The sequence below is a fragment of the Triplophysa dalaica genome, chromosome 22, assembly GCF_015846415.1.
Source record: "Triplophysa dalaica isolate WHDGS20190420 chromosome 22, ASM1584641v1, whole genome shotgun sequence".
Lineage (NCBI taxonomy): Eukaryota > Metazoa > Chordata > Actinopteri > Cypriniformes > Nemacheilidae > Triplophysa > Triplophysa dalaica.
Window position 1 is genome coordinate 7350182 of NC_079563.1, and position 24568 is coordinate 7374749.

The 24568-nt window shown below is 39.8% G+C and overlaps 2 protein-coding genes across 5 annotated transcripts; one reads left to right on the forward strand and one right to left on the reverse strand.

Moving 5' to 3' along the window:
- Window positions 1-3664: 3664 nt before the first annotated feature.
- On the reverse strand, window positions 3665-8600 carry LOC130411324 (uncharacterized). Of its 3 annotated transcripts, none has more exons than XM_056735863.1 (13): window positions 8247-8600; window positions 7717-7802; window positions 7478-7606; window positions 7184-7333; window positions 6883-7029; window positions 6581-6703; window positions 6288-6440; window positions 6003-6149; window positions 5701-5823; window positions 5431-5583; window positions 5203-5300; window positions 4910-5027; window positions 3665-4781 (listed from the first exon to the last, which is right to left on the reverse strand). In XM_056735863.1, the coding sequence occupies exons 2-12, from the start codon at window positions 7781-7783 to the stop codon at window positions 4911-4913; spliced, it is 1407 nt and encodes a 468-aa protein (XP_056591841.1). In that variant the 5' UTR covers window positions 7784-7802; window positions 8247-8600; the 3' UTR covers window positions 3665-4781; window position 4910. The 3 variants fall into 3 exon arrangements, with proteins under 3 accessions (XP_056591841.1, XP_056591840.1, XP_056591839.1); XM_056735862.1 differs by having other exon boundaries at window positions 7717-7788; window positions 8243-8598; XM_056735861.1 differs by having other exon boundaries at window positions 7717-7788; window positions 8247-8589.
- A 7326-nt stretch (window positions 8601-15926) lies between these two features.
- On the forward strand, window positions 15927-23142 carry slc35e4 (solute carrier family 35 member E4). Of its 2 annotated transcripts, XM_056737386.1 has the most exons (3): window positions 15927-16060; window positions 17083-17696; window positions 20386-23142. In XM_056737386.1, exons 2-3 carry the CDS (start codon window positions 17102-17104, stop codon window positions 20955-20957), a joined length of 1167 nt encoding a protein of 388 aa, XP_056593364.1. In that variant the 5' UTR covers window positions 15927-16060; window positions 17083-17101; the 3' UTR covers window positions 20958-23142. The 2 variants fall into 2 exon arrangements, with proteins under 2 accessions (XP_056593364.1, XP_056593363.1); XM_056737385.1 differs by lacking the exon at window positions 15927-16060 and having other exon boundaries at window positions 16854-17696.
- The last annotated feature ends 1426 nt before the right edge of the window (window positions 23143-24568 follow it).

The window sequence follows — 24568 nt, forward strand, 5'->3', positions numbered from 1 at the left end:
GATTTATTCAGCAGCTAAAACACAATAGGAATCCTTTACAACTGTACATAATTACTAAACAATGCTCTCTACTGGTGAAGGGGTGTAAACAATTACTTTACGGAAAAGAAAACGCCATTTAAAATGTACTTACTGAATTGTTAAATAACACCTTGTTAAAAGTGCTACACAAACATATATTACTGAATATTGTTTGGCGTTGTATAAACAGACTTTACAAATATTATTATTATACAATTATTAGACTTATTGACGTGATGACGACCTCTAGTGGTAGAGGTCATCTAGTAGTAAAAGACATCCATCCGTTTCTTAAAATAAAAACTCAAAAAGAATCTTGAGACAATTGAATAAAGTGATGATTTATTAACGAGTTCACATAACCCCCAAGTGTTACATTTGTAAAAGAGGATAAATGAGTATAATGTGGCTTCGAAGCATGATTTGTAATATTATGGAACATTTTTCCATTACACTAGATGTCCTAAAAGACATGTTTCAAATTGAATAGAGAGTTTGCTTTTTCAAATGTGTACATCAAATGCTGTCATTTCATTGGTTAGGTGGTGAAAAGAATAACAGCACACCCTTATAAAACAAAATAACTTTATTTGGAGGCGTATGCAAAGTGCTATGGTCTGTGAAATATCAATATGATTAAAACTCTATAATATTGTAAAATACCAAAGTCAATTCAGCGTTTTCTTCACTTTCTCAGGTTATATTAAAGATTCACACAAGAATAAAATCCACCTTTTCCCCCAAACCTGGTTGCACACAGCATCTTTAAAATCATATATTTGTTTTCAAATCAACATGGATCCCCATTTTAATGCTGCTATTATTGTGCACTGTTCCTGTTATTTTAAAATGAGCATTTCTTTAAAATATTGTTACCTTCTTTTAAACCTTCATGCCTTAATCCTGAGCTGTGACACCTTCCCTCTCCTAATCCAAAAAGCTGATGGAAAGTCTCATCCTACATTTAGAAGATTTCGTTTAACTTCAAAGTATTTTCCAGTGTCGAATACCATGAAACAGAGGTTTTCATCTATCCTATGGGTGTATTAAAGCCACGGTTGCAGTTAGAACGGTGGTAAAATAATCAACGTTGTTTTGGCAGAAATATTGTGACGGTTTAGTAAGCATCATCGCTGTCTTCATGGCTTTTATCCAGTATATGAGAATGATGGAATAACCGTCACTCCTACACCAGTATCCTGCGGTGAGAATAAAGGATATTATGTGTTAGTTATGTCACCCTGTGATGTCACCTTATGTGTTATGTCACCTTAAATATGCAGCCAGCCACAGGCTGTTTGGCCAGTGAATCTTCATCCATGTCTTTATACGCTGTAGTGATGACGTACAGATCAGTGTGATCCTTCCCACCTGAACAACATGAGGTGGTCTTCTCCTGGCAGTTTCACTGTCTGCAGTCGTGTGCCTGAAAGAAGTCGGTGAACAACATGAGATGATCTTCTTCTGGCAGTTTTACTGTCTGCAGTAGTGTACCTGAAAGAAGTCGGTGAACAACATGAGATGATCTTCTTCTGGCAGTTTTACTGTCTGCAGTAGTGTACCTGAAAGAAGTCGGTGAACAACATGAGATGATCTTCTTCTGGCAGTTTTACTGTCTGCAGTAGTGTGCCTGAAAGAAGTCGGTGAACAACATGAGATGGTCTTCTTCTGGCAGTTTTACTGTCTGCAGTAGTGCACCTGAAAGAAGTCGGTGAACAACATGAGATGATCTTCTTCTGGCAGTTTTACTGTCTGCAGTAGTGTACCTGAAAGAAGTCGGTGAACAACATGAGATGATCTTCTTCTGGCAGTTTTACTGTCTGCAGTAGTGTACCTGAAAGAAGTCGGTGAACAACATGAGATGATCTTCTTCTGGCAGTTTTACTGTATGCAGTCGTGTGCCTGAAAAGTTGGTTAACTAAGTGTTGGCCAAAAGTCATTCCAATAAATGGCCTAAAAATGTATTAGTGTGGATCATTTTCCTCCAGCAACACGAACACACATGGCAAAGGTTTTTACAAACTCACACACCTGTTTGTGGGTCAATGCGCAAATCTCTTCCTCCATTGTAGCAGGCGACCAACAGATGCCGTCTGGGGCTGTCGATGTGGTGAAGATCCGGTGATCCAGTGAATGTTTGAGGTCCAAACTGTTGGAGAACTGTCCACCTGGTCTGAATGATGAACGGTCTGGATTAAGCATGTACTGAGACCCCTGTTTCCTCTCCACCACGGCCGGCGGCAGTTCTATTCCCTTGGTACCAGGACACGTTGGGGGAACCGTGGGTATAATGACATTACCGCCAATACATTACACTTTTATGTAACTATACACTTAGCATACAGCAAACCCTAATGCACTGTATCATTGTAGAGTCATTCTGATTATATACCTGCCAAGAACCTCACAGCTGGATCTACTTTTCCATCATTGAAGCAAGAGTTGTGCTTTTCCTTGTCCAGCTGTTGTAATGTTGTGCATGACCCGGTCAACAAACGCAAAGCACATTCCCTCCGTGATGACGCAACCACCTGCCTTTCATACCAGAGATCTTACATGTTTCTCCATGAAAGGAAAAACACACAATGCCATTCTCACAGGAACTTTTATCTCATGAAGCACTGACAAACTTTCTAATGCCTCACCTGTAGTGATACCCTCCTCATGAACAGTGAGAGAGCTCCCCCAGCTGACCCACCGAAGACAAGTCTTTTTTCTTCCACACGGGCCTATCGCACAGCAGATGGTTAATAATGGTATTTGTAACAGAAACAATAGACTCGTGCACTGTACCATTTACATAATAAAACATCTTTGTTGTCATTACGATGAAATGTTAGCACTCTTTCACACACATTGATAACATAACATATCTTGGAGTGAGATCGTTGTGTGGGGGGGGGGGGCGGGTCAGGGGTGCGGTAAAGTCTTAGAACACATTAGAAGTGTGTTTGTCAAACCATGTCATAACAGATTTATATTGTGTGAACTGTCTCTTTAAATTTTGAGCACAGACCAGACATGGACTTCTAAAGGTTCTAAACACTTGAGAGATCTTGTAAAAAAGAGAAAATTAAAGGATTAAAGAAACTGACAAATACAGTGTTTATGTATCAGAATTAATTGTTAAATAAGTCTTTGTTTTTATTGACTCTACCACAACCTATAAACATACTTTGAAAGCCCCACAGCTTACAATGAATGATTTAATTCAGCATTTTCTTAGACAAATGAATTGACTTGTCTAGTGAGTTGCTTGTGAGTGAGTACAAAACACCATTTACAAGCACCTGGCATTGTTACTGACTGGACCGGACATATGAACATAAATATTTGTCTTTAATTATTTTATGTCCGACAACATAAACATTAAGTATATAAATGAATATAAACAACAACGCATTTATTGACTTCAGTTGTATTAAAATACAGCAAGTTCCGAGAGTAATAGCAAGTACAGCGTGATGACATCACGAACATGCTAATTACCACCGTTAATAGAAGATTATGGCGGATATTTTACAAGCCTGTCCATCAATATAAGGGACAATAAAAAAGTAAAAAAAACCCTCTGTTTGCAGCAGGGAAACAATATTGTTTTACGCAGAACAAATGGAGGCACTTTATTCAACATGATTCAGAATGATGTACAATAATAGCATTTATTATTAGAGGAATGTAACACTTCACAAGGGATACGATTCTTCTTTAAAGATTTGAATTCATATCTTGGTTTGCAGTTGTTTCAGGTCAAATGTGTGATGTTCCTGTTTTGTGGCAAACAGTGGTCGGTGCAGCCACTCTAGGCAGCGGGCCACTCCAGTCCGGTGCAGCCAGCCACTCCAGTCCGGTGCAGCGGGCCACTCCAGTCCGGTGCAGCCAGCCACTCCAGTCCGGTGCAGCCAGCCACTCTAGGCAGCCGGCCACTCCAGTCCGGTATAGCCAGCCACTCCAGTCCGGTGCAGCCGGCCACTCCAGTCCGGTGCAGCCGGCCACTCCAGGCAGCCAGCCACTCCAGTCCGGTGCAGCTGGCCACTCTAGGCAGCCGGCCACTCCAGTCCGGTGCAGCCGGCCACTCCAGTCCGGTGCAGCCGGCCACTCCAATCCGGTGCAGCCGGCCACTCCAGTCCGGAGCAGCCGGCCACTCCAGTCCGGTGCAGCCGGCCACTCTAGGCAGCCGGCCACTCCAGTCCGGTGCAGCCGGCCACTCCAGTCCGGTGCAGCCGGCCACTCCAGTCCGGTGCAGCCGGCCACTCCAATCCGGTGCAGCCGGCCACTCCAGTCCGGTGCAGCCGGCCACTCTAGGCAGCCGGCCACTCCAGTCTGGTGCAGCCGGCCACTCCAGTCCGGTGCAGCCGGCCACTCCAATCCGGTGCAGCCGGCCACTCCAGTCCGGAGCAGCCGGCCACTCCAGTCCGGAGCAGCCGGCCACTCCAGTCCGGTGCAGCCGGCCACTCCAGGCAGCCAGCCACTCCAGTCCGGTGCAGCTGGCCAATCTAGGCAGCCGGCCACTCCAGTCCGGTGCAGCCGGCCACTCCAGTCCGGTGCAGCCGGCCACTCCAATCCGGTGCAGCCGGCCACTCCAGTCCGGTGCAGCCGGCCACTCCAGTCCGGAGCAGCCGGCCACTCCAATCCGGTGCAGCCCGCCACTCCCGGCAGCCAGCCACTCCAGTCCGGTGCAGCCGGCCACTCCAGGAAGCCAGCCACCCACGTCTCCTCTTTTTTTAGCTTCCTTCAACAGTTCTTGTAGCAGCCATATCCTGATGACAATAAAATATAGAGAATTGAGCTCTGATACCTCATGTAATTTAAAAAGCATATTACACAAATCCTTGTGTTGTAATACAAAGTAAAAAACTGTAATGAAGAAAACATATCATACATTTACCTTAACTCTTCTTTCTCCAAAGGATATTCCTTATGTCATCAATTTTCATTTTTTTAAACCTAGATGAGAATGTCTCTCGATCTGCTAGAGAAAGGCTGTTTTGATATTCACGGTCAATCTGCAAACAAAAAACAAAACAGATCACAAAACAATTGTTCAATGTGTTTTCATGATAGGGGAGATTTGCTTAATACAAAACACCCTTCTTTTCTACAGAATGTAGACATGTGTATGTAATCCTTGTGCCCATATCACCAAACATCATTTTGATATGACTCGTAAGTTGCACTCACCTTCGCATCTTCTAATATTCTTTTACAGACGAAAGCAAAAGGTCTATCACTTGGTTCCCACAGCTGTATTCTCTTCTGTGGTGGCTCCGCCCTCAGTCCTGCAAAACCATTCAAATTATAACACTTACAAACACCTTTTGTATTGTACTTCAGACTCAAGCACGTTGTAGGTAAACATTTTGATTCTCACTTTAGCACGGCAGAATGATATTGTTCTCAAAAGCTCACCTCTGAGGTTTGTGGAAGGAAGTTTACACTTCTGGGAACGCTTAAAGTTCCCACATTCCTTCTTCTCTGAGGTTGAGGGAAGAACGTTGTGGCCCTCGGGTTTAATTTGAGGGGTAAAGTCAGATGGTGGATGTGGTGAATGTAGACCAACACCTGCATAACGTCAGATTTATGATACATTACAGTTCAAATGTACAATTACAGTTTTACCTTACACCAAAGCTTTATTGTATAAAAAAGTTACAATATTGATTCTGATGCACAGCTCACCTCTGACATGTAAGAGGGAGATGTCCTCATATTGCTGCGGACCAGTAATGTTTTGACAGGCCTTTGTAATGGCAGGAAGAACTTTACATCTTTTATGTAACTCTGGGTGCTGCACACCTGCACCTGCATAACAAGAGGTTTATTACACATTAAAACAATAAAAACAGACCTTGACACATTTTCCCCATTTTACTCTGAACACTGTCTCAAAAAAAGATCTGGAGCCTTGCTTAAGCCTTTATATAATAAAATGTGACCGTTTTGAATCCGACTGAAGCACGCTTTATATTAGTTTTACTCACCTTTGTAGTTTAAGGGAGAGAGCTGTGCAGCCTGCTGGGAGCCAGTAATGTTCTCATAATCCCTCAAGAGGTCTAGGACAGTTTTGTGGCTCTCGTGATCCATCACTGAGCTTCTGTCAGGTGGATGTGGGCGCAATGCACCAACGCCTGCATTACAGATGTTTATGACATGATTAAAACAGTGGATATGTACTTTAAGTATTTTAATTCACACTTAAGATATTCTTCATTCAAAATCGTACAATTCTCACTTTAACACGTCAGATTGATATTGCTTTTGCTCACCTCTGGTGTTTATGAGAGGAAGTTTAGACTTCTGTGACTGCTTAATGTTCCCGCATTCCTTCTTCTCTGAGGTTGAGGGAAGAACGTCGTGGCCCTCGGGTTTAATTTGAGGGGTTAAATCAGATGGTGGATGTGGTGAATGTAGACCAACACCTGCATAACGTCAGATTTATGACACATTACAACAGTTGAAAACTAACTTTACTGTTTTACCTTACACTCAAGACTTCATTATATAGAAAGTAACAATTTTGATTCTGACGCACAGATTAAAATTGGTTTGACAAGCTCACCTATGATGGTTATGGGGGGGAGGTCCTTGGGTTGCTGCAGTGCAGGAATGTTCTGACATGCCTTTGTAATGGCAGGAATAACTTTACATCTTTTATGTAACTCTGGGCGCTGCACACCTGCACCTGCATAACAACAGGTTTATTACACATTAAAACAATGAACACAGACCGTATCACATTTCCCCATTTTCCACCGAACACTGTCTCAAAAAATGATCTGGAGCCTTGCTTAAGCCTTTATAAAATAAAATGTGACCATTTTGATTCAGACTGTAACACACCAGCTTTCTATTATTACTCACCTGTGTACTTTACAGGAGGGGGATGTCCAACACGCTGCGAGCCAGTAATGTCCCCATAATCCTTCAAGACGTTGAGGATGGTTATGTGGCCGTGGGGATCCCACACAGAGCTTCTGTCAGGTGGATGTGGCCGCGATACACCAACACCTGCATAACAGATTTAGGACATTAAAACCATTTCTTTATGTATTCTTTCTTTATGTTCTTTATGTATTTTAATTCAAACTTGAGCTTTTCTACATTCAAAATCATACAATTCTCACTTTAGCACATTAGATCGATATTGCTTTCACAAGCTCACCTCTTTGGTTTAAGGGAGGGAGGTGTTTTGATTGTTTCCCAACAGTAACGTTCCCACAATCCACTGAGACGCCGGAAGGTGCTCTACGACTCACAGGTTTTGTATGGGACCTCATGTCAGGCGGGGGGTGTGGAGAGAACACACCAGCACCTACAAAGCATCAGATTTATGACATTAAAACAGTACAGAATACAGAACTTATGTAGTTTAAATCACACGTTGAAGCTTTTTTACATCGAAGTCTAACAATTCTCACTTTGGCACTTCAGCTTGGCATTAGTTTCTAAAGCTCACCTTTGAAGTCTATGGAGGGACATGTGGACTCTATTCTCCAATAAGCTCTTGAGTTGCCGGAGACGTCTCCAGGGCTCTCAGGTTTTATGTTGGAGCTCCTTTCAGGTGGGGGATGTGGGGTCTCTATTCCTACAAAAAATCAGATTTATATGTGTTTTATTTTACAGTCAAGCTATTTTATATTAATATTTTGGTTCAGACATTAGCACATCAGAGTAATATTACTTTTACAAGCTCACCTGTGATGGTTAAGAAGGGGAGGAGCTCTATGGACTCCGGGTAATGTACTCGCTTGTAATGGGGCATTTTTTCTGCAAAATAAAATCTTTTATTGACAGATTCACGATGACTTTCACTTAAAAACAGGTTTTCAATCGCTGACATATCATAGAAATAACATTTCCTGTTACTCTCCTGTTATGTTTGCGCTCTACAGAGACCTCAATCATCAGATGTACAAATAAAACACAAACAAACGTGATATTAAAATACTAAATAGGTAACGTGTCACTAAAAAGCAAATAACAACTCAAATTTGAGTAATTTATCGTATATTGAAACGGTCATTCCGGTTTAAACACGACACAAACACTGGGGTATTAAACACTTCATAAGTATTGTTACATAAAACAAATGGGGTTTCTTCACTTTATATATAATAAATTAGATATATTCTCCACATATTATCAAATTTACGACCATTTCAAGATAAGATTTTACATTTGACATGAAAATGTTTGTTATTGACTTGTAACGTTAACTTACTCACCGCCCGTTGGTGCTTTACACTCTGTTTCGTCGAAAATCTGAGTTAAAATCTCGCTTAATGCCGATCAGAGATCCCGCAGATCAGAGATCACACAGTTTGGACAAAATATTCTCGGATATTAATCGACTCTCAGTCGGATTGTTCAGAAACAACGAGAAACGCAAAGCTGCTAAACTGACTGAGATCGCGCGACTGATAACGCCGTGATGTCATAGAGTAGAACTTCAGTACAGTTGCTCGCGCTGCAGATAAATTTAAAGTGACAGCGCTTTGTTTATAACAATATAAATAGTGCTTTCCGTTGTTTCTTGATATTAATATCGATCAGATCAGGGATCTAATTGAGGGAGGGGGGGCTGGGGCGGTTACGGACCCCTCATTAGCCCTAAGGCACCGCTCATAGATCTAAAATAAAGAGCTTGGGGGTCCCCTGGTTTTTTATTAAAACTAGATTACTCAGAACCCATAGTTATTTTATCACATTATCACGCTAGAACAAAACAATATTGCTCGTTTTTTGTCCAAAGACGCAAATTAAAGTCCAAACATGCTCAAGTGCGCCACACAGTGTTCAATGAAGACATGTTCAGACTGAATGACACTTGCAGTGTGCCGTTAGGATACTCTCATGTTGAAAGAGTGTTTCTTAAAACTCAGTTCCCAATTTTGTAATAAACTAATCCAAATTACACTTATGTCTGGCTGAGTCCGAAATCGCATAATGCCAAACTATAAAGTATTGGTCACATTTCTCAAAAATATTGTGCACAAGTGTAGGTGTGGGCTAGCAATGCATTTCTAGGGTAGGCCTACACTTAATTTATAAGTAATAATACTTATATTCCTTGGCAATAAAATCAGAAGTGCACTCCTAAGGTGAGATGGTAGAGCAGCTGCCCAGGGTCTCCTTTGTGAAGACATTACAAACATGCAAATTCTGGGAAAACTCATGGAATGTAAAGTTAGCATTACTGACGTTAATGCACCTGTTTCATAACTTAAATTTTTGCGCTTGTTATTACGTCGTGTGGTTAATCTCTGGCCCATGTACACACCAGTACAGTAGGTGGTGGATATGCACCACAAACGTATTTTGCTCCCCGCCATTAAAAAGGAAAAGAAGATCATCAATATGGCCGATCGCATTCATACTACACCCATTTAGGGAAACAGTACGTACGCATGTAGCCCCATTGAGTACATACCTACTGAAATTGAGTACCTACTCATTTAGCATCGATTTCGGACTCCAGAGCCATTCTCTAACCAAAAGTACATGGGGTGGCAAACCTTACCTAATGTGTTTAACAGCCATCGAACTACATGATGCACAAATGTAAGTCACTTGACATACTTCCCTGTTAAAAACACTCTGGTCTGGTCTTATCCAGGACACGAACCGTGTGTCACCGAAATACATCCGAAAAAGAGGCTATAAACACTCAGAAGAAGCTCAAACCACCAAATAAAGAACAATGGATCTACATAGCAGGGGAAGTAATGCCTCTCGTGGTTCCGGTGTCAAGGGAAGCTTTTATAGGTGGAACCTCGATGTAGATCCTCTGGTTCGTATTATTAACTCCTCTCTTTCATTAGGATATGTCACTTAAGCATATAAGGTGGCTGTAATTAGGCCCCTTATCAAAAAACCTCAACTTGACCCTAGGGAATTAGTTAACTAAACTTCCATTTCTAAAGTACTTGAAAAGGTTGTTTCATCACAGCTATGTTTCTTCCTCCAAAGGAATGATATCTGTGAAAAATTCCAGTCAGGATTTAGAGCACATCACAGCACAGAGACTTCTCTGATCAGAGTAACAAATGATTTGCTTCTGGCATCTGATCATGGCTGTATCTTGTTACTTGTGCTGTTAGATCCTAGTGCCGCTTTTGACACGATTGACCACAGCATACTTTTATATTGACTTGACAATGATGTGGGCATTAGTGAAATAGCATTAAAATGGTTTCGTTCATACGTATCTAACCGTTTTCAGTTTATTGCAATACACAATGAGGCGTAGCGCAAATTTCTAGTCCAGTACGGCATGCCACAGGGCTCGGTCTATGCTCTTCGTACTGCACAACTCTACCTCTAGGAGATATAATGAAGAGACGCAAATTAAGTTTTTACTGTGATGCTGATGATACTCAACTCTACATTTCCTCGAGGCCTCACGAAACACAGCAGTTCACCAGCAAACTACTTTTTATTGTTGAACTCGGATAAAACAGAAGTCTTACTTATCCGCCATACCAAACCACCTAACCGCCATACCTGACCACCTAACCGCCATACCTAACCACCAAGAATACTGCTTGATAATTAAGGGATGCTCAATGAAACCCTCTCCGTCAGCTAGGAATCTGGGCATTTTATTCGATAGTAATCCGTCACTTGAAAACCGTGATGCCAACAGCTGCAAAACTGGCTTTTTTCGTTTTAAGAATATGACATTTACATTTAGTCATTTAGCCGACACTTTTAACCAAAGCGACTTACAAAGAGTTTAGGGAGTAATAAGCGATATGTCATACAGGAGCAATAATACAATACATGCTAATATGCTAATACAAAGTTACTAGTTTCAACAAAAGCTAGACCAATACCTGTTAAGGGAAAGAAAGTATCACAGAAGAGAATTTAAGTCCCTTTTTGAATGTTGTGAGAGATGAGGTTGGCCGGGCCAAGTTAGGAAGATTGTTCCACCAGGAAGGAGTTGTGAAGGAGAATGAGTGAGAAGGCTATTTGCTGACCTATGAGAAGGCAATACAAGACGCTGCTGGTTTGCTGAATGCAGAGATCTTGATGGGTGTAGGAGTGTAGGAGGGTGTGAAAGTATGCCGGTGCAGATCCAGTGTTAGTCCTGTAGGCAAGATTTGGTGGCTTGAATCTGATACAGGCTTCAACTGGTAGCCAGTGGAGAGAGATGAAAAGAGGTGTCACATGAGCCCTTTTTGGCAGTTGGAAGACGAGGCGTGCTGCTGCGTTCTGAACCAGCTGGAGTGGTTTGATAGTCTTTGCAGGAAGCCCAGCAAGGAGAGCATTGCAGTTGTCCAACTACGTGATTACCAGGGCTTGGGCAAGGAGTTGTGCCGCATGCTCAGTGAGATAGGGTCTTAGCATTCTAATGTTGAATAAGGTATATCGGCATGACCCCGTTGTCTTTGTAATGTGATCTTTGAAGGACAGCTGTTCATCAAATATGACTCAGAGGTTCCTGGATTTTTTGGAAGGAGTAATTGTGGTATTGCAAAGTTGGATGATGAGAGCGTTTTGCACCGTGGGGTGTTCCGGAAACAGTAGTAGTTCTGTTTTAGTTAATCAACATTTTCATGACATCAAGACTAGATTATTGTAATACACTATAAGACGGTTGCCCTGTAGGTTTACAAAAACTCCAACTAGTTAAGAAAAACGTGGCAGCTAGAGTTCTTACATGAACCAAAAATTATGAGCATTTTAGCCCTCTCTTGTTAACATTGCATTGGTTACTTATTTTACTTTAAAAATATCATATTAACTTTAAATTCTTAGATGTTGACAGATTCATCGATTCAGCCGATTAATCGGCACCAATAACGATAATTTGAACTAAAACAGCGACCTCTAGAGCTGGAAATAAAACTGACAGTCTGTGTGGTTTGGAAATGCAAGACCACAGTTGGAGCGGAATGCATCACATGGAGGTTTAAAAGTTTCACAATGACAAGGTAGAGGCAGTTGCAGTAATCATGTTGTTAAAAAGTAATTAATTTATTGACTGTATGTTGCATTTAATGGGGAACAGCAGTATTTTTGCCGACTGGAGTGTTTCTCAAGTGGGGGTACGCGGACCCCAAGTGGTCAGTGGCGTAATTGCAGGGGGTCCATAGAACCCTTTAAAAATGTTTTGAGTTATTATCTTGCATTCAGGGTTTAAAATTAACACCCACCAGACGCAGATAAGAATCAACCGAGTCGGCAATTGCAGTCAAATTAAATGCCAAATTGACTGGTTACTTGTGTTCATAAATTGTTCATTGACTTTGCAGTGAAGGTTCATGTAAACAAAATCATATTCTGCGCATTTCTGACTCACACATTCCCATCATGCGGCGTCATTTAGAGCGGTCAGAATAAGACATTATTATTATTATATAATAATATATTATTATATTATTAATAATATTATTATTATTGCATAGGCGAAATTTGCGGGTGGGACATGTCCCCACCACTTTTCGGAAGAAATTAAGAAGTGCCTGTGGAAGGTATGAATTGTTTATTGCAAAAAGCGAAATAGTAGTCAACACAACTAGGAGGAATCTTATACATTTGGATATACATTCAAACCACTAGACAAATGTAGTACGAGAGTGTATAACCACAACCACACACAGGGGTGCGGATGGCACTGGGGACGGGTGGGACATGACCACCCAGATTCTAATCCGCCCCCCTCACTCTCCCTACGACAAACGTCGGTAAATCTGAGGATTAATCCGGGTTTTCGCCATTTACATTAGCCTAAGTATTGCCGCTCCTTAATTATTTTGCCGTCACTGCTTCAGAATCGTGTTTGGGCTGACGCACAATAAAAACTGGTCTACCAGTCACCATAACTTTGTACCCCCACGTTCTCACTTCTCCCTGTTCTGTTGTAAATAAACACACACGATGGTGCTGCCACCAACGTTCACATTCTCTGTGCTCTCTGTGGGCTAGAAATGGCCGGTTCTTGAATGAATTGTTCTTTTAAGCCAGTTCTTTTCAGTGAACCGGTCGATCCGGTTCACCCAATCGGACTGAACCTTTCTAAACGGTTTGCGTCACCACTAAGCACTTAATCACAAATAACTTCAATTACTCATTTTCTGCCATGTCTGACTCTAAATAAACCATTTTACTATTCACTTAGTCACAGTACTGAACTGAAGTGGGTGAAGAGGGAACTTATGAGCAGGAGCACCTCATACTGGGCTATATATACTGAACCGAGAGCCATTTCCTTCAGACACGTTCGATTGAGGACCGATGATACTGTGCATGTGTGTAATTTCTGAAGCGAATAAAAAGCTTTTAGTCAGATATTTTGGCAAACATTAGAGGTGGGATACTATAAAACACATAGGAAATATCTTTAGGACTTTATTACTGCCTTATCACTGTACTATGTACATAGATCTGCAGCGCCGTTTAAGTTCGTCCCACTGCTAGAGCAGTTCTCGTTCTCAAGTCAAGAACCGGTTGGAACAGCTTTCGATTCAGCAGTACACAGAACCGAGAGCCGTTTCCTTTGGACACGTTCGATCGAGAACCGATGAGCTGGATAGTGACTGAGCATGCGGGATTCAAACATTCAAACGTAAATTCAAACAAACTTTAATCAAAATAAACAAACAAATAACACAGAAGTAAAAGGCCGGCAGCCTCCTCACGGTCGACTGCTGGCCACAAGAACATAAATACAAACTTAACACATGTCCGGGCCCGGTACTCTCTCGTCAGCAGTCCTCACTCGTCCTATAATGCTCCTGATCTCCTCCGTGAGATATGCGGGACCGGTGTGTGTACAGCTGATTCCCACTATCACTCACGCCACCGGCCCGTCCTCGTTGCCTCATGGCTCTCGTCCCACCTTCCTCATTTCAAATGCTTATGAGGATTAATTATGTACTTTGTCTTTAAGACATAAAATATCATAGTTTGCTGCACATAACTGTGGCAGATTAGTTTTGTTATTTATATTTTATAGCTAGTCTTTTGCCCTTAGCAAACACAGCAAAACGTGGAGAGCATGACTATGCAATTAGTTGACTGGACAGAGGCAAATAGGAAATTAACACAAAAAGAATGGTTGGATAAATAAATAAAAAGGAAATAATGTTGGGGGGGGCACGGTGGCTTAGTGGTTAGCACGTTCGCCTCAGACCTCCAGGTTGGGGGTTCGATTCCCGCTTCCGACTTGTGTGTGGAGCTTGCATGTTCTCCCCGTGCCTCGGGGGTTTCCTCCGGGTACTCCGGTTTCCTCCCCTGGTCCAAAGACATGCATGGTAGGTTGATTGGCATCTCTGGAAAAAATTGTCCGTAGGGTGTGAGTGCGTGAGTGAATGAGTGAGTGTGTGTGCCCTGCGATGGGTTGGCACTCCATCCAGGGTGTATCCTGCCTTGATGCCGGATGACTCCTGAGATAGGCACAGGCTCCCCGTGACCCGAGGTAGTTTGGATAAGCGGTAGAAAATGGAATGGAAATAATGTTTTATCTGGACTTGGACGACTAAATAAGTGTCCGGGCATAACATTATCATCTAACCAAATGTACTTATAAGTTGACTGAGGTCAATTTACTGATGTTTAAGCAATTTTTTGTAAGAAATTGTTATATTAAGTAAATTTACATTTACATTTATGCATTTGGCAGACACTTTTATCCAAAGCGACTGACATTGCAATTAACTTACAATTAATGAAGCTGCTGATATTTTACTGAATTTTTTTTGCTGAAACTTCCTTCAATAGCTTTTTTAAATGAATCCCCAAAAAAGATTTATAATCCATGAAATATTTATCTGAAGACAATCAATCCCATAATGATTTATTAATCTTATTCCTCATAAAATATGTACAGATTAACAACCAAGAAGTATTATCAGATGTGATTTTTAACCTTACGTTAATACTTAGATAGATGATTATTAATGCTATTAGTTAGTAATAAACCTCTAAATGAAGTAAAACATACAGCACGGTGAGGTCATGTGACAACGCATTATAATTTAAAAGGTTTATCATTGCATATTGCATGCTGCTTTGCATATTTAAAAAAATGTACATACTAAATACTGACATAATAAAAAATAGGCAATACACATACTAATATTCCATTCTCAACAGAACAAGTAGCAATTTTCGCTTTTTGAGTGAGCAGTGGTTTCTAGAGGAATCTATTAAATAGTAGTCCATCTAGACCTTTAGTGTAAGTGTAAGCTTATTAAGTAATTGTGGCTTAATGGACATTATAATGAAAATCGTCCATTTAATACCATGACTAAATGCAATCATACTAAAAACGTCTATTCAATTTCACATGTATTTATTTGATGCACAATTTAATGACCCATCTGTATATAAGAACATTCGTTTATACATTAGTATTTTATAATAATTACAGGAAAATCAAGAATAAATTGAGCGTGTTTGCAAACTTTTGGCAATGATGTTATAGTTTACATTTCGATTGCATTGTTTTTAGCATTTGTTGGATCAGTGTGAATTAGCCTTTACTTGGCTTTATCTCTCTAAAGATGTGTAATATTTCACAGGTTATTTTGTATTTCTCATAATAGCCAGCAGTCGGCGCTAACGTACCACTACTTCACTTTACCAGCCTTTATTAACCAACTTACTAGTGACTTTTGGCTACTCGTCAAGTATTCTTAAAAAGGACATAAAGCAAAATTTTATAAATAATGTTCACGGGTCAATAAATACACACATTATTGCCAGCCCGGGGCCTATAATACAAAAAAACACATAAATAAACAAATAAAATATGTCCAGTGTGTGATGTATTTTTGTACTGTATTAATAAACACTGATTAAAAAATACAATCTCCTTAACATCCTTAGAGGTTTTGCCAACGCAGTCGTAAAGCATGTCATCGTGCCAGCAGCGCGCGCAGTTCACCTTTCAGCACGCGCACTGAATGAATAGACTGTCCGGTGACGTATTGCACAGCTGATCTGGCAACAACTGGCAGCTCACCGAAAGGGCCCGATGGTGTCTGCTCGGAGGACAGAATGAATCAAACTTCAACAGTGCAGAGATAAGGTAAGGGGACGTTGTAAATGGATTTGATCGTATTGTGCGTAAAGAGTGCTTATGAGATGCGGTCTGGTTGTAGAAGACGTAACTCCGTTGACGTCGGACGGTGTCTTGTTTGTTTACTCATTAGACCACTAAACACGGGAGTGAGGTTATTGGTACTAGTGTCCTTTAAAGGACCATTAAAGGAAATATGTCCTATGATTGACTGGACGTATATACGCTTAATCGTGTGACCGTCCATCACTGTATCCACCAATCGCGTTATCGCTCTCCTGTAGGGTTATATCGTTAAAACTACATCGAATAACAACCAATAAGAATAGAGAATTTAAATGTATCGATGCTGCAGTACGCTCTCATGTCCGGATGTAAATCGTTGGGACCGTATTAGAACATGATGCTGGCCATTGAGCCATATCTGGTTTAAAAGATAGCAATGTTATTGAATTTAGCTGCACTGTGAGACGTCGCAGTTTTGGGATCACGCTGTTCCTCTCATATCGGCCTGATATTTTAATGATTTTCATGGCTGTCTGTAGAAAAAGACAAGCAGGGGAACATGCGGCACAGCCCTTCACAAACTCATTATCTTGTATGTTTGACAAACAGGTGGCAAATTTGTTTATGATTTGGTTATATGCTACATTTATTATAGTATTTTGAATACACCGGGTTCATCCAATCAGATCCGGCATCTCAAAACAACGCGGTTTCTAATTGGTCGAATGGCTTATTCATTTTCCTATCGCCGCAGCTCACCGCGCATGCGCAAAACCAAATTCCCTACGTCACCAAACCAGAGAACGTACCCGCAACACAAGAACACGTGTGTGGGGAAAGAGGAATGTTGTTTTCGGTCTGCAAACACACTGTTGCTATAGTTGCTTCAGACACATGAATCACCAGCTGCTACAGGAATCGTCTCACTTCTTTCGACGCAGAGCGTTTACGTTGCATGTTAAAGTATCTCGATTTGTTTAAAAGTGTTTACGTGACCAATTTAAGATGTGTCGTATATCGTACAGGTGCGAGGATGAAACCAACATGATCAGCACCGATGGCCCCTCCACCAAGCGCGAGGAGACCCAGGACACCGGGAAAACGAAAAGGGAAGCGCCAGAAATGCTGCACCTCACCTTCGCAGTCTTGGTGTGGCTGGTGACGGGCACCACCATATCCAGCCTGAACAAATGGATATTCGCCGTGTACAACTTTAGGTTCCCCCTTCTCCTGTCAGCCCTACACATGCTAACAGCGATAGTGGTGGACTACGGGCTGATCAGATGTAAGGTTATCCGGCACAGAGGGATCGGTGAGCAGGATTTGAGCACCAACGCCAAATGCAAAGTATTTCTGTTGAGTTTGACTTTCTGTGCCAGTATCGCGTTTGGGAACGTGGGACTGAATTATGTGCAGCTTTCATTCGCGCAGATGATCTACACCACGACCCCGCTGTTCACACTCGCCATATCCACGCTGGTTTTGGGGAAACAGCACCACATCTTGAAGTACACCGCAATGATGCCGATCTGCCTCGGGGCGTCCTTCAGTATTATGGGCGAGGTCCAGTTTGACCAGATGGGCTGCTTGTTTGTGTTCGCCGCGACTATGTTAAGAGGTGTCAAAACCATTCAACAAAGTGAGTAATTGCATAGTTTGTCGGTGCAACTTTAGAGAGATATGTCATTCTTGGATTCAAAAAATATATATTTAATATACACTTTGTGCGTTCTGGTCTTCCAATGTTTTTAAAAATAAGAAAATATCAAAATATTTATAGTGGTGATTTCCTAATAAACGCATACAATATGTGAATAATATCTATTATTGATAAACTATACTTGCACTATCTCTCTCAGATCAAAAATAAAATGTTTTAATGTTAACAGAAATTAAGAATCAACACGTTGCAATACTTCACACAGTAAATTGATTTAATATCCATAAAAAATGTTTCAGTCAGAGAATGAATTGCAAAGAATAAGTCAGGTGTTGTAACTCATATATGTTTACATTAATAATTATTTACTTTATTATTAACAATACCTTTTTACAATAGTGCTTTGTGAGTTAACATAAAAACAAGTCAGAAACCCATTCTCACAACCCAGACCAAAACTGCAGAGCCTTGCACATACATTCTCACATACACGGCATACATTTTCTGCTTCATTTAAAAGTGATGTGTGTACCCAACGTGTTACAGAAATAAGAACATTTGTTCTCATTCAAAAGAATATAATTTAACCGGCATGGAAATATTCTTCCTGAATGATGGCAGAGGTTATTTCCATCCCTGGCTTACGTTCTGTTAGTCATTATTTCCCACTGCCGGAGCTTCCTGAGAGGAGAACGCCCTGTCTACCAACGGACACTGCTGGCACATTCTGTCCGACACACTCCCTCATATACAAACACACGTCTGTTGTTATTCAAACCTGATTTCCAAATTAAAGGCCTTCGCAGTCATGAATACTTTTGAGTGCTTCAACTTCCTAGAATGAAAGTCGGCTGTGACCCTAAGTGAATTATTCTTCCTGGAATAATTATGTTGGTATTTAGCTTTGAATAGATCAAGAAGTGAGAATAAACTACAAAGTGACTGCAGTTTGTTTTGACAGGATAACTTTTGTCGTCATAGTCTTTTAATGATGACTTTTGCTACTGCCACAAGGGCGTATATTCTGAAATTCTGGAGCCACTGTAGTGTTGCATAAGGTAACTTGTGGTTTCCGGTTTAAATGGGCCAGGTCATGCTTTCAACAAGGCGGTGGTTAAACCCTGTTTGTCTTGTAAAGAAGATGAACAAAGCTGCAATGAATCGGTTTAGGTATACAAAGCATAACCACAGTTAAATGTTTGCCTAAAGCAAAAAAAAATGGTGTAAATGTACGTAAAGTCACATCTGTCTGGCTTCATAGTAGATACTTGACATTAGCAAAGACTCTCATATAGGTCACCTGCTAGTGTTGGGTTTCAAAGCTCTATTTTAAGCGTGGCCCTTGAATCACAGAGGTTAAAGTTGTTTACTGTATGCGTCACTCTTTAGCTCATCATGTGCATTCATAAGCAACAACAAAATCGGTGTCCATAATGCAAATGTTAATCTTAAGAAGATGAAAGTGAGATTTTCACCGTACTTATATGTCAATATTTGGTGGTTTAAATACCCATGTGAAGTCTAAGGCCAGGTTTCAGAGACGGGGCTTAGTTTAAGCCAGGACTATGCCTTCTATAAATATGCCTTTGAAAAGAAATCATCTTGAGGCAACAAATGGCGCTGATATAATTTAAGATTTTCAGGTGAGACAGTTCAAAAATGTATTATAGTCCGGGACTAGCCTTAAGCTTTAAGCCTTAAGCTTTTGTTTGTGAAACCATTTACATTTTCAAAACAGTTTTTACAATTGAAACTTGTCACATCCATAACAGAATTGTCATCTATAACAATCCAAAATCCTCATAAATAGAGACATGGAGATTAAAATAAAATTTTAATTTTATGTTCTACGAAGTGCCACCCCTCTACATTTGTTGGGTGTTATTGCTTCTTGTTTTTACATTTTAATTCCTATAAAATGTTTCTCAAAAGCATGCGTCTTCTCATCACATCCATTATGAAGTTTTACATGCTGAATACGAAAATCACATACTTTTTTTTACCATCCACGTTATTAAAAAGAAGAACTCACACATTTATACATTTCTGTAGTATTACTCGTACGCAGAAATGAGAATGTACTCGCTTACACTGAGCTCAAAACAACCGTTTAACATAACAGTTACTTAAAATGAGTCGTCCAAAACTTCCAGAAGTGTACATTTAATAATTTTTGTCTTTTATGACTTATACTGTCCTCACGAACCAAGTTCCAGACGTAGTCACCCATCATCCCTTCATCCACCTTCCCTGTGTTACAGAAATCTTTTTTTGTTTATTTGCAATATACTGATATGTCATAGTACATGACACAAGCTCAAAATTTACTTCAGATAAATATACACTTAAACATTGACGCTACATGAAAATAAATATTACAACAATAATTAGCACCACATAATTGTACGAGAACTATAAAAAGTTCGGGGGAAACTCTGTATTTCCAAAGTAGAAAACCTGTGCATAGACTGATATTTTTCTGTTATCTGGTCTCTATCATCAGGGGTTTTGTAAAACATAAACACATATTGTTAATAAATACATTCTCTAAGAATTTACATTGCAAGTTTTGACTGAAAATGTCACATCCATAACTCTGCGATTTCCAGTCTTTTTCCTGTAGTACAATTAAAAAAATCATCTAAAATGCACGTTGTTTTATTTCCAGGCATCTTGCTCCAAGAGGAGAAGATTAACTCCATCTTCCTACTGTATCTGATGTCCATCCCCAGTTTCTGCATCCTGGCCATAGCCGCCCTTGCTTTGGAGAACTGGGCCGAGCTTAAATCCCCTTTCCAGTATGACCGCCATCTCTGGGTTTTCATTTTGCTCAGCTGTCTGGGCTCTGTCCTTTACAATCTGGCCAGCTGCTGTGTCATTACCCTGACCTCAGCCGTCACCCTGCACATCCTGGGCAATCTGAACGTGGTGGGCAACCTTCTGCTATCTCAGCTACTTTTTGGTAGTGAACTGTCGGCTCTCAGCTGTGTCGGTGCTGCCCTCACTCTCTCTGGCATGATTATCTATCAGAACTCAGAGTTAATTGAAGCATACATTGATGCATGTAGAGCAAAGACACCAACCCCAGACGGCACAAGAGAAGAGAAAGTAGTGTGTGCCGAGGAAAGTGAATCAAGCATATCGAAGCCAACTTCACAACCATCTCCGATAGCATGTACAGAATCAACTCATGAGTGTCATGAACGGACAGATAATCACATTCATAAGAAAACCGACTGAAGACGGTCAACAAGAAAGATGTGGTCGGATGCTGTGTTGCATATCCTAGCAAGCTGTCTTTCAGTGTAGAGCCTACAGTACATAAGATAATGTAATATTTCATGGGATTGTGACCAGAAAGACGTCTGAGAAACATTGCTTTGGTCTAACATCGAGATGTTTAGGTTACTTCTCTCAGTATCTGCTCACTGTGCCAATGTATTTACTTTCATTCACGACTATAAAGGAGAAACATCAGTGAACAGAGACTGATTGACTTAACAGATGCCTTTTACGAACTTGACAGTTTGAAGGATTTATTACCTCTGTTTTTGCCAACACGCACACAAACAACCCCTGCATGAGCATGCAGAAGATATCCTGCCATATTGGTTTTGTGACTCTGTCTATCTAATGCACTGTGAAAAAAAACTGCTCAGATTCCTCCGGCCCCCCTTATTGGTCAACATGGATGTTACTGGACCTGTTTGCACTTTTTAAGGACTAGAGAGGGGCACAAGTTTCAAATACGTAATACAGGAATCATGTATTTTTAGGTACTGTTTAATCAGGCGCCCTGATTTGATGATACGGGGGCATTTTTAAGGCAGCTTACTGTGTTTGAAAGAGGATCCTATGTTTCTTACAGCTCTTTAAGTTTACATATTTGACACAAGCAGGGAAGCTGGGTTCCCAGCTCGGTTTATATTTTTTTCATTATGGGGTTTTACACGACTTGCTACTAAATGGGTGAAGAGACGTCTCGCTGTTTTTTGACCTAAATAAAACACTTTTTTTGCATTGTAATAATAGGCACACGGTAATAAATTATATATGAACATATATCAATAAAACCAATACGACACTGTAGAAATATACTGTTGAAACACTGTTATTATTTATTTTATATATTTTTTAATTTACAGAAAAATTAAACCATTAAAAAGTTTGAATTTATGCACAATATATTTTTAGGTTCAATTTTGACCTGGACATGTTTTTGACTTGCCCTGTGAGACTCACACGAAATGACACGTTTCAGAAAATTGTCTGGTTTTGAAGGAATGTTATATATGTCCCGTCAGAGACAGGCAGGTTTCAACTGGTGCTTCTTATGTATATCCCTATGCAGAACATTATTAATAGATTTCTCTAAGGAGACTTTTACATCTTTAGCTAATTATAATCTGACTGGAGAAATCGTTATGATATACCTGCCTGCTGGTCTCTCACTGTCCTCTTTAAAGAGTTCATGTAAAGGCTTCATTGTTTGTTTTTCATCGGTTTCATTGTTGAAGGTTTTTGTTTGAAATCTGCTGGGTGCAGTGCAGTATTATATTGTTGCCATTTTGAATAGTTTTTTAATACAATCAACACAAATAGAGGTTATACAGTGTGTTTAAAGGTCATTCCCTTAAAGAGGTTGTGCTGCCATCTGCTGGAGAGAATGCAAATATGCATTTATTATTATTAATAAGGCGTAGTCCTGTACTTTTAGAGATGTGTGATAAGAAATAAATCAGGCAGTTGTTGAGTTTTTTTATTTTATGATAATTTACATTTTCTGACATTTTCTTTTGTTAATCCTCAAAACGGTTTCCTGGAATAGATTTGTAGTTGGACCTGCTTTAGTGTGGATGTGAATGTATCTTAGTGGGTGATGAAGTGTAGGTAGTCTTATGAAGCCTGGATAAAGCCCACATCAACTCATGTGTGCCTACCTGCTGGGTTTTGTTTAAACAAACGTCAGCCTTTCAAGCTGAAAATAAATTTATCTTTTAGAGTTACGGGGAAAACATCATAGCATATAGACACAGCATTATGTCATTTGTTTTCACCACAAGCACAGAGTATCGACACGATCAATACAAATATTGCAGATATTTGTTGCTCTTCACCTTCAAAGGTGAGGTGAGGATTATCCTAAATACCTCGGATGTCATTGCTTTTTTATGTGTCTGTTGACTTAAAGGGATGTTTTGTTGGGTCACTGTTTTAGATGCTGACTTGAATATGGCAATATAGTTATATGAGTTTGATGTGTCTTCTGTTTTTTCTCGACTCTCGGTTTTCATAATTATGTGGCTCCTGTGTATGTTTTGTTTCTGATGTCGACAAAATATCAGATGTACAGTAAATGCTTATTTTATTATATTTATGTATTTTACAAATATGAAAACTGGATAAATATACTTATTCAAATGTTCGTTGTTTTCTGTCATTTGCTTCTGCACGTTATGGATGCTTGAAAGTCACAATTTCTTAAAGTCTGATTATTTTACACAGTTTCTGCTACATTTTGGGTTGTCACAGTATAGAGATATTGACAACATGTGGTATTTAAAACTATCTTTAGCCAGATTGTGTAAATACTACCTATACAATAATACTGCAAAAAATGTAGCACCAGATAAAAATTTCACCTTAATGTGAAATGTCATTATAAAACTGTATGACTTTCTTCTGCATTGGTTTTGAGTCCATACAATAGAAGTTAATTGTTACTGTCGCTGTTTTGTTCTGCAGAAGAAATTAAGTCACAGGTTTGAAATGACGGGAGGGAAAAGTTAAAAAATGTCATTCTTGGGTAAACTATCACTTTAAGAGCTTCCTTACTTACTGAATATGAATGATTATTCATCCCTCATATGAAACACCTCGATAGATATTGCCAAAATATTGTCGTTGTGAATATTTTGGGACATGATAACAGTGCAGTGAAAATCTGATATTATTTCAGCACTTGTACATACTTGAAATGTACTTCAAATCCTGGGTGAGGAAACCCATATAAAATACTTAGAATATTTACTATAGTAAACTAATAAATTTTTGTAAATTAATAAAACTTATGAGAGTATAGTAAACAAATAGTTGTAAAACTATATTAGTTATTACTCCACTTTTGTACTACAGTATTCTGTTATGTAGTATTACCTATAGTGAATTGATAAACTTTATTAAATAACGTGGTATACCTTATTATTAACCATATTAAGGTTTAAAAACACTAAAGTGTCTAGGAATTTTACTTTAGTACGCACAAAGGTACAATAGCTCTCACTGGTACGGTACCCTTTAAAGGTATAGTTTGTCCAAAAATTACAATTCTGAATTCAGAATTTCTCGCTATATTTGTTCCAAATGTTTGGTTGAAAACAGAGAAAGATATTTGTCAGGAAAAATTGTAGTCAAAAGTGCCCCAGAACTATTTGCTTTCCTACATTCCTCAAAATATCTCTCTTGTTTTCAACAGAACAGTAAAAGTATGTTTTCCTACTATGGTAGTCAATGGTGTCCAAGAACTGTTTGGTTAAAAGCATTCTTCCAAATATCTTCCTTTGTGTTCATCAGAACAAAGATATTTGTACAGATTTGGAACAACTGGAAGGTGAGTAAATGATGACAGAATTTTCATTTTTGGGTGAACTATCCCTTTAAAAACAAAAGGAACTGACATTTAAGGTTGAGGTGCAGATATGTAGGCTATTGATACCAATATGTAATGATCGTTCACTCAAGCCTGTAAGAATCATCTAGCAAGACCTTAACAATCCAAGACATTATAATACTGCAAAGCAACCTGCAAAGCACCCACAACACACTCCTAGTATCTCAGTGATGAGTTATAC

What these genes read in the sequence shown, in the direction of transcription:
- LOC130411324 (XM_056735863.1), bottom strand. Translation starts at nt 7,783, where the DNA reads ATGCCCCATTACAAGCGAGTACATTACCCGGAGTCCATAGAGCTCCTC. An exon ending in CCCTCCTGTAAAGTACACAG is followed by an intron (nt 6,704 to 6,882) that starts GTGAGTAATAAT and finishes GTTGTTATGCAG; the next exon opens with GTGCAGGTGTGCAGCGCCCA. An exon ending in CCCCCCCATAACCATCATAG is followed by an intron (nt 6,441 to 6,580) that starts GTGAGCTTGTCA and finishes GACGTTATGCAG; the next exon opens with GTGTTGGTCTACATTCACCA.
- slc35e4 (XM_056737385.1), top strand. Translation starts at nt 17,063, where the DNA reads ATGTGTCGTATATCGTACAGGTGCGAGGATGAAACCAACATGATCAGC. An exon ending in TGTCAAAACCATTCAACAAA is followed by an intron (nt 17,697 to 20,385) that starts GTGAGTAATTGC and finishes TTTTATTTCCAG; the next exon opens with GCATCTTGCTCCAAGAGGAG.